Source organism: Nesoenas mayeri (assembly GCF_963082525.1).
Source record: "Nesoenas mayeri genome assembly, chromosome: 13".
Taxonomy (NCBI): Eukaryota; Metazoa; Chordata; class Aves; order Columbiformes; family Columbidae; genus Nesoenas; species Nesoenas mayeri.
Window position 1 is genome coordinate 19,859,108 of NC_137550.1, and position 15,473 is coordinate 19,874,580.

At 56.3% G+C, this 15,473-nt stretch overlaps 1 protein-coding gene across 1 annotated transcript; it reads right to left on the reverse strand.

Annotated features, from left to right (window-relative positions):
- Positions 1-10,097: 10,097 nt before the first annotated feature.
- On the reverse strand, positions 10,098-13,078 carry LOC308045501 (transforming growth factor beta activator LRRC32-like; the record flags this gene model as incomplete). Its single annotated transcript, XM_080352804.1, has 2 exons — positions 10,098-12,114; positions 12,959-13,078. The coding sequence occupies 2 exons, from the start codon at positions 13,076-13,078 to the stop codon at positions 10,123-10,125; spliced, it is 2,112 nt and encodes a 703-aa protein (XP_080208930.1). The 3' UTR covers positions 10,098-10,122.
- Between the last annotated feature and the right edge of the window lie 2,395 nt (positions 13,079-15,473).

The window sequence follows — 15,473 nt, forward strand, 5'->3', positions numbered from 1 at the left end:
GGCCGGGGATGGCACCAGGATGGGGACTGACACTGGAGCTGGGATTGCTTGGGACCGGGATCGGGGGTAGGGCTGGGACTGTGGATGGGACCAGGCAGGACTGGGGACCAGGGGCAGGACGGGGACCAGGGGTGGAGATGACGCTGGGAGCTGGACCAGGGAGGATATCGGGACCGGGGTTGGGAGAGCTGCAGCTGACACCGGGGATGGGACTGGGGATGGAGCCGGGAGCGGGGCAGGGACCGGGAGTCAGGACCGGGGCTGACACTGGGGATGGAGCCGGGAGCCAGCACCGGGGATGGGACCGGGACCAGGAGCCAGCACCGGGGATGGGACCGGGACCGGAAGCCAGCACCGGGGATGGGACCGGGACAGGACTGGTGCTGACACCAAGGATGGGGCCAGGGCCGGACCGGATCCGCTCGGCGCCTCCTCCCCCTTTTGTAGCCGCGGGCAGCGCGGTCCTGCCCCCCGGGGAGGGGAACAAAGGCGGTTTCGGTGCCATTCACAGCGGGTTAGAGCCGAGGGGGAGGGTGGGATAGGGAGGTAGAGGGGGGCTCCAGCTGTTATTAGCTGCCCCCATCCCCATATCAGCCCCTGGGAAACGCTGAGGAGATGACCCTCTGCAAGACAGGGTGGCTCTGCGCCATGGGGAGATGGGGGACATGGGGCACGTCACCCCCCTGAGTTTTTGGGTGCCCCAGAACCATTTGTGTCCCTGCAAGGCCTAGAGATGCTGCACACTGCAGAGCTGTGGCGGTCTCCACCTTCAGCATCTTCAGGAGAGGCATCAGATCCGAACACGGATCCACAGCCTGGCACATCAGTAAGGGAGAGAAGTGGCTTATGTTAATTTTTGGCTTTTTTCTTATTTTCTTTGATTAAAAAAAGCCCATATTTTGACCCAGAAGGAGTGAAAGTCTCAGCTTTCAGCCCCCTCTTTCTCTGTAGGACAGCCAGGACTCTGCAATAACCAAGACTCCAGATGTATATATACATGTATACGAATCAATCAAGGTGTGGACGCTGGTCTCACCAGCCTGGAGATGACCCAGCCAAAGGCTGCACTGGGGCTGAAGCCCAGAGAGGCTGAGGAGTCTCCTCTGGAGACATTCAAAACCCACCTGGACACACTCCTGTGTGATCTGCTGTCGTAAACCTGTTTTAGCAGGTGGGTTGTACTAGATTATCTCCAGAGGTCCCTTCCAACCCCAGTCATTCTGTGATTCTGTGAAGCTGATTGAATTTGGGGAAGTCCTGCCTGGAGACACCAACTTCACAGCTTCAGCCCATTTTCCTATTGACAAACCCTTTCACTGGCCCCTCACCTCAGCCAGGGCATCAGCAGCTGCTCAGTAGGTTTTGTAACTGCAGAGAAAGAGGACGAGCAGAAGGAGACATGTGGAAACACTCCCACCCTTCAGCCCACAAAAACATTCCAAAGCAATGGGGTTAAAGCCACCTCTCCCTGCCACAGGAAGGTGCTGGGCTGCAATGCAAGGGCTGCCCTGCCCACGCTAACTCGAGAAACAGCCCCAAAACTAAATGGGCCCATTAGAAAATGTAGTGGGAGCAGGATCTGACTCAGCATGGGGCTATCTTTAGCTTGTCAGAGCTGCAAACCCCAGTCTGGAGTAGGCATCGGGTTTTCTGGTGCCTTCAGCACCCTGAAGTGCACGGGGGACAGCTGGAGGACTTTGCCTTGACGGTTGCTGGGCTTTCTGGACCAGGACTGAAGCCTTGATGTGTACAGGCTCTTGAGAACAGCACAACCAGCTTTCACAGCAGTTTGCCTCTCCAGGCCAAGAAAATGAGCCTGAAGTCCCCCGGCTGTGGCACAGACAGCCCGAGGGGGTCTGCCTGGTGCACACAAAGGGCAACAAAGATGATTAAGGGAGTGGAGCACCTCCCGTGTGAGGAAAGGCTGAGGGAGCTGGGGCTCTTTAGTTTGGAAGAGACTGAGGGGTGACCTTATTAATGTTTAGAAATATATAAAGGTGGAGTGTCAGGAGGATGGAGCCAGGCTCTTCTCGGTGGCAAACAATGATAGGACAAGGGGTAATGGGATCAAGCTGGAACACAAGAGGTTCCACTTAAATTTGAGAAAAAACTTCTTCTCAGTAAAGGTGACAGAGCCTGGAACAGGCTGCCCAGGGGGGTTGTGGAGTCTCCTTCTCTGGAGACATTCAAGACCCACCTGGACGTGTTCCTGTGCAACCTCACCTGGGCGTTCCTGCTCCAGCAGGGGGATTAGACTGGATGATCTTTTGAGGTCCCTTCCAATCCCAAACATACTGTGATACTGTGATACCGGTACCGGTGTGTGCACGGCCCTGAGCCAGCACCGCGCGCGGGCTCCAGCTGCAGAAGTGCCCGTTTCATCGCAGGGACCAGATTACAGCTGGTAGAAGTGACACAGCTGGGGAAACGGTGCCTGCTTGGGCAGGGGCTGGGGTGGGGTGACATTTCCGTGGCTGGCACATGCTTGTCACAAGGTGTCTTTTTTTTCTGAATCTTTCCTTTTCTGTGAGTAGAAAACCAAAAGTGCAACCTTGCTGCTGTGAGGACCTTCAGGAACCAGGTGGGCTGATGTTTGCCACAGTGGGAGGTGACATTTGAGACACAAGCCCAGCTGACATCAGCTTCATTTGGAGACAGTCACAGGTTGCAGACCTGGCTTCTGCTTTCTCCCTTGCCATGCAGCTTCCTTCTTCACTGGAACGGGCTTTCCCTTGGCAGGACACGAGTGGGTGGTTGGTTTGCAGCCCCCCATGACCTTCCTTTGTCTTGCACTAAAACCAGGACACGCAGCTTGAATTGTTGACCTCCCCAAACTGCTCCTTGGGGATGAAAAGTCCACAAGGTACTTTGTGCTGGAGAGATGGCCCATGAGGAAGGGTCCTGCTAGGAACACGTCGAGGTCGCTCCCAAATCCCAAGCAGAGTTACACGAGGCCTAATTAAAGCACAGAGAGAAAAGAAAGAGATGCTGTATTCGGTGTCCCTGGAATCAGCTGGCTCTGATCCCGTTAACCTTCCTCTCCCTGATGCCCGTGGGCTGACACCAAAGGGCTCCAAAGTTACAGCAAGCTCTTGTCAGCTGAAAAATGACTTTTCTTTTGGCTGGAGTAGCAAAGAATCAGTTCCCCAGAGTCCTTGTTGGAGAGGACAAGGGATAACCCAAACCTATATTCTGTACTCACCAAACCCCATGTTTTGGTTTTTGTCTCTAAATGAGGACTAAGCTGGTTAAAATAGCAACACCCTGTTTTAATGGGCTGAGGTAGCAATGTGCACCCTCCCTCCTGCAGCACGTGCTGCTCCAAATCCCTTCAGACCAAGCGTCAGGTCCTGGAGACCACCAGCACCTGTGGGACAGCAGGGCAGGTCCTGCCCAGCCGCTGCCCTCTCCAGCCACGGTTATTGCCCCACACAGGAAGATGTGAGGGCATGTCAGACACTGCTAGAGCTGTTTGTGGTCCCCAGCTGTGGGACGGGTGACTCAGCCCGAGGGGAAACAGGGCACAGGCGTCTTGGCAGAATTCATCCATCATCAGGAGCACCTGGAGCTTCTCTAGGCTTTCTGCTGGTCCCAGGCATAATTCAAACACTGCTTCCCACATGCAATTTACTACTTTATTTTTAGTGTCGCCTTGAGGTGACGCTCATGGGCAGCTCTCGGCCTCCAAGTACCCATGACAAAATGCACAGACGGGTTTGAGACACGTGTGTGCGAGGGGCTGGAGCTGCACCACGCCATACCAAAGAACCAGGGAAGGGTCCCACCGCTACTCAGCCCACATACAGAATCACAGAATCATTTTGGTTGGAAGAGACTCTTAAGATCGAGTCCAAACACAGCCTAACTCTAGCACTAAACCATGTCCCCAAGAACCTCATCTTTTAAACCCCTCCAGGGACGGTGAATCCCATGCGATCTGCTGCAAAGACCCTTCGCCCACCGCGATCCTGCGCTTGGATGACCTCAGCACACCTTCCAAGGGCCAGAACTCACCAGTGCTGTGGGACAGGAGACAATTTCCTACGTTTTCTGCAAGCCCCTGGGTTGTCAGCCCAACTCAGCCACTGCCTCACCAGCCCAAAGTCTCCTCCAGCATCCCCGATATTTAAGAAAGCTGCTGTTGCTCTTTGTACCTGGGGCTTGGAGCTGCCATCCCGTGTGAGATCCAGGTGGCACATGGCAGAGAACCTCACCTGCAACCTGGTCAGCTTCTCGTGAGGGTTCTGCACTGAGAAACAGCCCCTGTTAAACCCCTGGAGTGATGGATTTTGCTCACACGCCTCACAGGACCTGGGGTCCTTTGCCATGAAATTGTTCATTGTGCTTGGTGAGGCTGAAATCAGACCGGCCTCACCACAGTGACACGGTTCAGCTTTCACCTTTCCCGACCCAGTTCAGTCCTCTCGGTCCTCACTGCACTCTGGAAGTCCCTGATATTTATTTGACATCCCACCTCCCCATTCACGGCTGCTACAGATCTTTCTCTTACCTTGACCCGCGATCAGATACCGTGTCCACACTTCTCCCTCGTGCTCCTTTCCCTCTAACCCAGAGGATTTTAATATTATGAAACCATATTCTGTGTAAGTTCCCTTTTCAGCCTTGGGGAATGGGGAAATGCCTTGGCCCCTGAGGGGAGACATTATGGGGAAATCTGAGCAGCTTCTGGAGGGATTAGGAATTTTCTGAGCAGGAAAAGCTGCTCTTTGTCAGGATGGGGAGGTGCCTGGGTGCTTTTTTGGGGCATCATGTGCTCCGTGGGCAGAGGGAGGACAGTAGTTCAATGAAGCAGGTCCAAGGCAGGAGTTACCAAGCCAATGCAATCCCATGCGCTGGGCATGTCCCACCAGCCACCACCCTCTCCAGCCAGAGGGGTGCAGGGACTCCAGTACCTCCCAGTTACCACTGTTCTGCCTCATCTCTGCCAGGCCCAGAAAGGAGAGGGGATATTGCCACCTTCTGGCCAGTGCTTTTGCTTTCAAAGGCCACCATCTTCTCTTAGTCTGGGAGCTGGAGCATCGCAAATGGGCTTGAGATCTGCAATGCGAGGTTACTGTGGGCACTGGGCAAAGTCCCCAAAAACCAGCGTTGGGAACAGTGTCCTGTGTCCCCATCCCTGGAAGGGTTCAAGGCCAGGTTGGGCATTGAGCAACCTGATCTGGTGGAAGGTGTCCCTGCCCATGGCCAGAGGGTTGGAACTAGATGATCTTCAAGGTCCCTTCTGACCCAAACCATTCTGTGATTCTATCTTTCTATGATTTCTGATGCCAGTCTCCTGTTCCAACTTGCTGTCTCCTACAAGAGGTGATTTTTACCAAGCCCCCTTCGCAGAAAATTCTTGCCATGACTTAGTGGTAGGAGGAAAAAAAAAAGAAGAAAAAAACAGTTTCCTTTTATAGCAAAAGCAATCCTTCGTTTCATGTCAATTCCTCTTAGCTCAACTCTTGAAATAACCATAGGGTAAGTGCTAAAAATACCCCTTCCCCCTCCGCGTCAGGTCTCTCTTGGGGAAGCAGGAGGGCAGGAGGGGATCCCCAGCCAGGAGAAAGGCTTCCCCCTTCCGCAAGAGCCGCCGGGACAGAGCGCAGCCAGGGACGCATCTGTGGGCGCAGAGCGGAGGGAAAAGCCAGGGGGGCAGGAGAGGAGCCGGGAGGGACACTGGGAAATGTCCCCCCCATTGGGGGTGGCTGCCCTGGGGACACGGCCGGGAGGGGAAAGGTCCAGGAGGAACAGGCAGAAGAAGACCTGACACGGGGTCGAGGCTTTCCTGCACACAGAATTTGCTCCTGGGATTAAGGTAATTAGCGGAGAGATATCAAATAGTTGTCCTGGATGGCCAAAGGTTTGTGTCCTCCGCTACTGGGGCTCAGACAGGGGCCAAAGGAAATGCCCACGGGTGTTTTGTGACCTGTGTAACTACACGGGAACCCTCTGCGTGGAATTACAGAATCATTTCAGTTGGAAAAGACCCTCAAGATCATCAAGTCCAACCATTACCCCACCCCTGGCACTGCCCCATGTTCTGAGAACCCCACCTCTGTCTGTCCAACCCTCCAGGGCTGGTGACTCCAGCACTGCCCTGGGCAGCCTGTTCCAATGCCCCACAGCCCTTTGGGGAAGAAATTGTTCCCAGATCCAACCTCAACCTCCCCTGGCACAACTTGAGGCTGTTTCCTCTGCTGCTGTCACTTATTATTTGGAAGAGGAGACTAACACCCTCTGTGCTACAACCCCACGTACCATCCCAGCTTGCAACAGCTTTTGGCTTTGAGGCAGCTTCCTACGAGGACATTCCAGGGGTTCCCCTGCCACCAATGTGCTCATTGTCCCCTCAAGTCCTCGGTGACCTCAGTGCTCCCCCACCCCTTTGCCTGGGAGGCTGTGACAGTGCCGGTTGCGGTGACACAGGCGGCGGTGGCACGATGTCACGTGGTGCTGACGTCCTGTTGAGGATGCAGGTCGCGTGCTCCAGCCGTGTCCCAGAGGTTGTAGATGGGTCCCTGCTGTGGGCTGGCACCTCAGAGTATTCCGTCCCCTCCGCAGGCTGGGGACACCAGTGAGTGCCACCCGGGGTCCCAGGTGACCGTCCTGCTGCAGATGGCTGCTTTCCTTTAGCGAAACCATCCTCCTTCCTCTTTCCGACGTCACGCTGACGTCGGTGACCTCACCACAGGACAGGTTCTCCTCGTCCCGTGGCTTCACTCCCTCACCGTGACGCTGCTGCCACGGGCGTCCATAGAGATGTCCCCTTGCTGGGACCAGGGACTGTGGGTTCAAGCTGTGAGGAGACAGAGGACCTGGTGACACCCCTGGAGCTGCTGTGACCTGGGCTGCCTGCGGCTGTGACACTGTCCCATGGCAGGCAGAGCGGGCTCTGCAGCACACCCTGTCCCCAGGGACAGGTGGGCTGGGGCATCCAGCTGCAGCACATCTGTCAGCATCCGCATTTCCCCCAGCAGCCCGGGCAAGCGATGCTGCAGGAGGCAATGGAGGATTTTGCAAGGCTGGGGAGATGTTGGCAGCCACGCTCCTCATCTGTTCCCACCAGAGTCTCCTCTGGGTGAAGGTCCCCGTGCTGGAGGGTTTGGTGGCAGGTCTCAGCCTGGCCGGAGCCCCGCCAGAGACAAAGAAAGTGTCATGAATCACATGCCCAACCTCACCGACCGGGCTGGAAACAGCTGCCGGCGAGTTCTGTTGAGTCACGCACAGCAGCTGTGGCAGCGAGATAATGGAAAGCAGCAGCAGAATGGGAGGGACAGGCGGGCTGGTGGCCCAGAGGTGACACATGGGGACAAGCCACTACCACCAGCCTCCTGCCCCATCCCGAAGCTGCAGAGCAAGTGTTGCATTAGCCAGGAGCACATAAAAACCACCCGGCAAGAGGACAGTGGTTTACGAGATCAACCACATTTGGGAACACACATTGCAGCAATATCAGCAAAAAATAAAACAAATAAACAAAATTAAAATAAACAGCCATTCTGCTGCTGTCTGAGCACTGATGTGGACTTACCTGAGTTCTGCTCTGGCCTTTTCACACCTTGCAACAGCCTAAAGCTCATTATCTTGCATTAGCTTACAACAGAGATTTGGGGAGATTTAGGCTGACCTGTGCTCCTTCTAAACCCAGAGCTTGGGGGACAAGGAGCTCGGGGGACGAGGAGCCCAGGGGTCAAGGAGCCCGGGTGTCAAGGAGCTGTCTCCCAGCTCTGCTGGGCAGGGGCAGCTCGAGCAGGGATACCTGACAGCCAGTGATCTGGAGATCCTGCAGCTCTGGCTCTCATCTCCATGGAGCAAAAGGGACAAAGGAGAAAAAGAAACAGTCCTCTAACTGAAGTTAGCTACAGACAAGGTAATTTCCGCATGAGTTAGCGGAATAGCTAGTTGGAAATTTTTGATAAGATCTATTTTTCTTTGAAAATGCAGATCCAGTGAAATGTGGAAGCTTTCCACTGGAAAGAATGAGTTCTGTTAGATTTCTCAACTAGTTCTCTACAGAAATTTGTAAACGGTCACAGTATTTTCACCACAACTGCCTTTTTTTTTTTTTTTTTTTTCTTTTTCAGACCAAAATTTATACTCCTCCTGCCTTACAGCTTGACATTAAAATAAAACATTTTTGGCCTTCCCTGAAGGCTAAAACCAGTCCCAGGATCTCTTATTTTTAGTCCAGGCTTTAGCAGATGCTCTAATCCCTGGAGAAAACCTGGGGGCATCAACAGCTCGCTGTCTCCACATGGGTCAACCACCAACTGCTGCTGGCCCATGGGGACTTGATGCAACCCGTGTCAGCAGGGCTGGATAAACACAGCTCCAGAGCACCCCGTAAGCCCAGACTAAGCACGCGGTGGTACTGGTGTCCCCATCAGTCCCCAGCCCTGGTGGCTCTGAGGCTCCAGCCCTCCACAAGCCTTAAGGAGAGGAAGAGGCTGGTGGGAACTGGTGAAGAAGCAGCACAAAGGGCAGAAGATCTGATGGTGATGGGCACGGAAAGTACAGCTTGGGAGGGGGTTTAAATGAGGTACAGACAAAAGTCATCAGAAACACCCACCCAAGGCAGCAGTAGCAGTTTGCGGTCTGGCCAGGCAGCCCCAAGGAGTGTCCCTGCAATGTCACCAAGCACCCAGGCTGGGGGTGAGGCTGCCATGGCTTTGGGGACGGGCTGAGCTCACCCACCTGCTGCTTCTTGGGCGCACAGGACAGCACGTCCCTGCCACAGGGAGCTCGGGTGGCACCTGGGCACAGGGGACCCTGCTGAGGAGAAGTGCAGAAGTGATGTGGGGGACACAGCGGCTCCCGGCACGCTGCGCCAGCTGGTGACATCAGCTGGGACCTGCGCTGGAGCAGCGTGGCAGATCAAAGGGAAACTGAGGCAGGGACGGAAACACGGGGCCACCAGAGGAGTCCCCAGGGAGGTGGATGCCCAGCAAACCTGCAGCCCCAGCAGCAACATGGGCAGCGTGGGGAAGGTGTACGTCTCACAGCAAAAATACCCTTTGCTTCACAGTAAAACCACAATAAGCATGAAAGGAGAAAGAAAAAAGAAGTTAAGCAATTGGGATTTTAAGTGACTTCCAAGCCCTTTTGCTCTCTCAGCCTCTAACCCCACAGGTGTGTGGCCAAGGACGTGGCCTGGGAGAGCTGGGGACTTCTAAGGTGGCACCAAAGAGAAGTGGCACCAAGAAGAAGGAAAAGCCTTTCAGGTGCTTGTTGGGCATCTGACTGCTGTCCTGGGAAGCTGGACATGTCACACCTGGGACAGATGGACAGCTGTTTGTGCACAGACAGGGAGCATCACACCACAACAACAGCCACCCTGCATCACATCCCACGGTGACAACAGCCTGGGGACCACAGCACTTACCCCTGTGCTGAGGACCGAGCTGTCCCTGCTGCCACTGACTCGGGAGTCCAGGCTGGAACGTCCTGCACCCGCTTCACAGAGCCAGGAACAGCACAAGACAGGGGTTCTCTCTTTCATTCTCCTTATCTCAGGGTCATTTAAAGCCCTGCCAACCTCACAGCATCACTCAGATGACATCTTGGCAGGATGAAGCAGGAGAGAAGCGTGTAGGATCCTGCAGAAACTTCCTCTCATCCTAACCAACCGGCACCATTTCAGACTTGGGAGCAGCAGCAGGTACTTAATCCAGCTATTAAACCTATTTAAAAGGCAAATAGTGACAGCTGGGAAAGCTGTGAAACCCTCAGGTGCTCTCAATGGAGACAATTCCCTTTCCACTAACAGCCCTTGGTGGGTTCAGGGGTGGCCAGGTCATTCTGAGCAGCCCAGGCCTTGGTTTCTTGTCATGGGTGATGTGAATGTGTGATGGCAGGGTGGAAAACCCACCCAAAATTGCTCACAGCGTGTTTGATTTTATGCAGGGAACAGAGGAGGTGGGGACATCCTCCCTCTCGAGAGGGATCATCTCTGCCCGGACCAGAGCTCAGCACCAACCACTCTCCCTTTATTGGGTTTGCAAAACACAGGAAGGACAGTGTTGAAGGAAGGAGGTCTGAAATACAATAATATTATTAATATTATTAAAAAATAATTAGAGTTCTGACCCATCGCTACAGTTCCTGCTCCCCAGGGCTGGGCTACACTTTGGTGATGTTCTCTGCTAGCTTCACCTCGGCTGGCTCCTCAGTTTTGGGATGGAGGGGGAAGACCCTCGCCCTGTTGCTGCAGAGTCCCCCATGCCCCGGCACCTTCTGCCCTTTCTTGAGAAGCCAGCAAACCCCAGAGCTGAGAAACAAAAGGCTGATCACGACCACGAGCAGAGCCAGGGAGCTGGTGTCCTTGGGCCGTGGACAAAGCCACCAAGGGCTGCTGGTTATTTTGGCTGAGAAGTTCCTGCTCCCGTCCCGGTAGGAGCAGCGGGTTTGGTCCAGGTCCCGCACGCCCACGCCGGCCGCCCGCAGCGCGTCCAGCCAGCCCAGCGAGCAGCAGCCGAAGGGGTTTCCAGCGATGGACAAGTCCTGCAGGCTGCGGGACCAGCTGGCGCCCACCGGCTTGTCCAGCCCCGGCAGGTTGTTATTGCGAATGTCCAGGCTCTCCAGCGGGGAGCAGAAAAGCCCCGCGGGCAAGAGGCTCAGCTTATTGCCAGAGAGGTCCAAGAGCTTGAGCGTGGCCATGCAGGGCAGCTCTGCCTTGCTGTCGTCCATCTGGTTGTCCCTCAGTGAGAGTTTCTGCAGGGACAACTCCAGTCCCCCCAGGGCTTCCTTTGGCACCAGCAAGTCCCTGTTCCCCGACAGGTCCAGGGAGAGCAGCGAGGTCCGGTGGAAGGCGTAAGGCTGCAGCCTGCTGATGTTGTTCTTGCAAAGGCTCAGATGCTTCAAGCGAGGCACATTGTAGAAGGGGGTGCAGGTGCCTCCCGGGGCTGGTACGTGTGACATCCCAGCTCCCAAACTCCCCCCCCGATCGCTCCTGTGGCTCTTGCAAGGCTGGAGGCTGTTGGAGCCCAGATCGATCGTTTCCAGCTGAGGCAGAGAGTGGAAAAACCACGGCGGCAGCACGCGGATGGCGTTGCCGTGGAGGTCCAGCGACCGCACGGAGAGGACGACGCGGGCCGGCGCTGCGGGCGAGTGGTCGCCAGGCTCAGTGCTGCCGGCCAGCGCCTCCCCGGCCACCTCCTGGAGACAGTTCCTGGCCAGGCTGAGGGTGTGCAGGGAGCCAAGGCCGTGGAACACGGTCAACGGGAACACCTGCAGCTGGTTATTGCTGAGATCCAAGTCAGCGACACGTGTCAGCCCTGCCGTGCCAGGCAAGGTCCTGTTAAACCTCGTCAGCTCCTTGTAGGGAAGCACAAACTCCTCTGGCTGGTGTGAGCCTGGGAGCAGGGAAGCAATAAGGTTGTTGGAGAGGTTTAAATGGGTGAGATAATGGGCTTTGGGGAGCTCTGGGAAAGAGAGGAGTCTGTTATGGCTCAAGTCGAGCACTTGAAGCAGGTAGGGCTCCGCTCCCTCCTCCCAGACAAAGAGCTCCAGGGCGTTGTGGCTCAGATTTAAAACCCGCAGCTGCCTGAGGCTGAAGCCAGAGATGCAGTGGAGAGAATTCAAAGCCAAATTCACTACTTCTAGCTCTTCCAGAGACTCAAAAACTCCCTCCTCGATTTCCATGATGTAGTTGTTGCTGAGGTCGAGCTGGCGCAGCCCTGGCGCGCTCCAGAAGATGCCGGCTGGCAGCTGGGTCATCTTATTCCCGGAGAGATCCAGCATCCTCAGCCTGGTGAGGTTCCTGACGTACCAGCCTGCCATGTGGCTCTCCAGATCATTTGCCGACAGGTCCAGGACCTCGATGTTGCTGAGCAGACGGAAAGCTCGCCCATTAGCCAGGTAATTGCGGTCCAGGTGGTTTGATCCCAGCAGGAGGGAGCGAAGCTGGGGCAGCTGAGCCAGGGTCGTGTCCGACACGGCTTCCAGCTGGTTGGAGCACAGGTCCAGGTACTCCAGCTGCCCAAACCCTGGCATGTGGCTGCTCGACAGGTTTCGGATGAAGTTGTCAGAGAGCTCGAGGTACTTAACGCCTTGCCCAAGCTCCTGGGGAAGGTTGCGCAGGCCAGCTCCTTTGCAAGACACCTTGGTGGGGCTCTGCAGAGAGAGAGGAGAAGCCGTCAGCGTGAGAGGGGCGCCGGCCATGCCAGCTCTGTCCAAGATGGGCACCAGCAGCATGGACATGAGCACAAGCCTGGGAAGGGGACAGTCCACCTAAAGCCACTGCTTAGAGACAAGGAGTTTGTCGCCAGGGTTAAGGTGGGATTTCCAAGACACCGCTGAGTTATTTCTGATGGAGCAAGGAGAAGGCTCAGCCTCTGCCACCCCACCCTGCCCTCCCATGCATCTCAGCCAGCAAAATTGGCAAAAAAGTGGTGTAAGCACTGGTGATGCAACAGGCTGGTGGGGCAAACCCAGCGTTGGGAGGGCATTGGGACAGCCCAGGGACTGGTCCAGAGCATCCCTATCCTGTCTAAGCAGAGGAAGGGCACCGTCCTGGTGGGAGCCAACTTCCAATTGTTTTCCTCCACCTGTTTGGAATCAGGAGCCTAGACGTGGAGCGGATGCTTTTTAGCGCCCCCCCCCGCCACGAATGTGGCGGGGGGGGGGGGCTAAAAAACATCCGCTCCACGTCCAGGCTCCCAATGACCTTGCTAACATCCATGGCCGCTCTCTGAATCCTCATGAGACCCCGCACTCCATCCTGCCTCTCAGCAAGCATCTCGAGGTGACATCCCCATGGCAGGGACTGCTGGAAGGTGCCACCAGCACAGCGGGGACACGGGAGCAGCAGGGCGCTGGGGACCGGCTAGACAGGAGAGCAGATCAAAGCTGGGATGGTTAAAGAGAGGGTGGGTGGAGGGAGACGAGAGCGGTGGGGAGGAGATGCGTAGAGGGATGTTCAGCCCTAGCGGTGCTGCTGGGGCCATCCCAGCCTTACCTGCTGGCACGGCGTGGACCTGGGCTTTGCGTCCCAGTTAGGCTGGGCTCTGAGCACAGACGGGAGCAGCCAGAGCAGCAAACATCCTCTCTGATCCAGCCGGTGTTCAAACAAGAGCATGTTGGGCTGCGGGCACTGCCAGCCCCGTCCTGCTCCTCCGGTGCTCTCAGGCAGGAGCCGGGCTGTGTATAAATAGGTTTCAGGATGGGACAGGGGAAGGAGATAAGGCATGTGGGTGTTTGTAGCTACGGAAGTGGGAAAAGAAACACATGAAGATTGCAGAGGGGGAAAAACAGCACAGAAAGCCACAAGGAAGGGAAAGAGAAACGGGTGGGATGGGCTGCACCAGCGCTCAGGTGATGGGCTGCAGCCACCGCCAGCAATGACATCCAAGGCAGAGGTGGTACTCGGGAAAGCCGAGAGGTTTTTGGGGAATTCCCCTGCCTGGACCGGCTCTTCCTCCAGCTTTCTGTGTCAGGGCCAGGCTGTGCCTGGTGCCAGCAGCTGGTGACAAGGACACCAAGAGCAGTCAGGGATGGCTCCTCAGCCAGGGGCTGAGCTCCTGGTGGCAGCCAGACCGTCCCCTCTGATGTGAAACACCAGATCCCCAGTCTTTGCCACCCATTCCCAGCGGGAAGTGCAGAGCTGCCACCACCTTCCTCCTCCTCTTCCTCCTCCTCCTCGTCCTCCTCCTCCTCCCCAGTGCTGCCCGTGCTGGGCTCCTCGCTGCCACATCCCTGTGTCCCAGGGGGCCAGGCCTGGGGAAGAGCTGCTGGGTCACCTCCTCGCCCAGGGCAGGGACCTGCAGGGACTTTCCCTGCAGCAGCTCCAGGTGGTTTCGGGGCACCCAGAGCTGCACCCCACCCATAGGGATATTTTTGCGGGGACATCTCCGTGTCCCTGTGCCACCCAGAAGTGGCACACAGCACCCAGGGACATGGTCCCTGCACGCTTCATGGGCTGTTCTGCAAAACACACGCCTTTGGAGCTTTTGGCTTATTGTGGCCAACTCCCTTCCCATCTGATGAGCATCTCCAGGCTGCTGCACAGCTGCCCATGTGTTTTGCTGTAGTTTCAGCTGTAGAGCTGCTGCTCCAGCCCTAGATGGGTCTGGCAGAAAAAAACCTATATATATATACATATATAGAAAAGAATATAAGTAGAGATATACACACGCCTACATACACATCTGGAAGATGCAGCAGCTTGGCTTCTGCTGCTGTTGCCCACCTGACAGCTGGCACGGTGGGGACATTTGTCACCTCCGGGATGTGGTTCAGCCTTGAGCCACTGCCACCAACCAGCCGGGGCACGCACGGTGGTGACAGCCAGCCCGGAGGCCAGGGCCGGTGTCCTTGCCTGATGGCCACTGTGCTGGACGGGGCTCCGGGAGCAGCGACCATCCCGCCATCGTTTTCGGAGGTGTGGGGTGAGCACATCTGCACAGATGTGAAGTCCTGCAGGGCTCCAGCCAGGGAAACACCGACCTCTGGATGAACCTTCGCGGTCCCTCATCTCCCACCAGCGGAGCCCCGAAAGTGGAAGGTGACGCAGGGAGGAACGGCACCGAGTGCTCCAGCCCCCGGCACCGCCTCGCCCGGGGAACCCCGGCCCTCTCCTCCCTGCACCCCAAACTGCTGGGCATGGATCTGCACAGCGGGCTCGGCCGATGAAATCAGCTGAAAGTCCCTGATTTTGCTCAGGGACTTCTGTGGAGAATCCCTGGGCATTTGCATCCCAAGGCTGTGAACTCCCTTTGCAGGAGTGGCCGGTGGCGCCAGCCCGGTGTGGACTGAGAGCCGTCCAAGGACCCTGCAAATAAATACCCAGAGGCTTTTCACGGACCAAGAGCCGTCCAAACACCCTGCACATAAATACCCAGAGGCTTTTCACGGACCAAGAGCCATCCAAACACCCTGCACATAAATACCCAGAGGCTTTTCACGGACTGTGCCGCAGGTGGAGTGAATCACACAGTATGAACGGGGAGACGCTCCTGTGCATCCCGGAGCATCCCGTCCTTGCCTCCCCTGGCCTCCAAGCTGGCTCCCACGTTCCAGAGGGGTTCATTAAGGAGAGATGCCTCTGTTCCCCCAAAAGCTTTCATGTCTCCAAAAGATGGGACGAATAACAGCAGGACGAAGGCAGCATAAAGGCACCTGCCCAACGTCACAGCCACACTGGGGGGTGACAGACCCTCGCTCCCAGCCTGGGCAGTAAGGAGGCAGAAGCGTACCTGGTTATGTCTGTATATCAGATCTATATTTCCTTCCCAGCATACATGGTGACAGCAATGCTGCTTTCTGCGCTTTCCCCCGACTGTAGTGGGTCGGGAAGGGCAGACGCTGAGCAGCTCTGAGCCCGACCAGGGGACCGGGGCCTCCCGCATCAGCAGCTGCAGCACCTGTGTATCAAATAGTCCCCGCTTTGCCCTTCAGCCGCGTCCCACGGCACAAGCACCATCAAAAGACCTGCCACAGAAACTCCTGGTTTGGCTGGGGAAGGAAGTCCCACC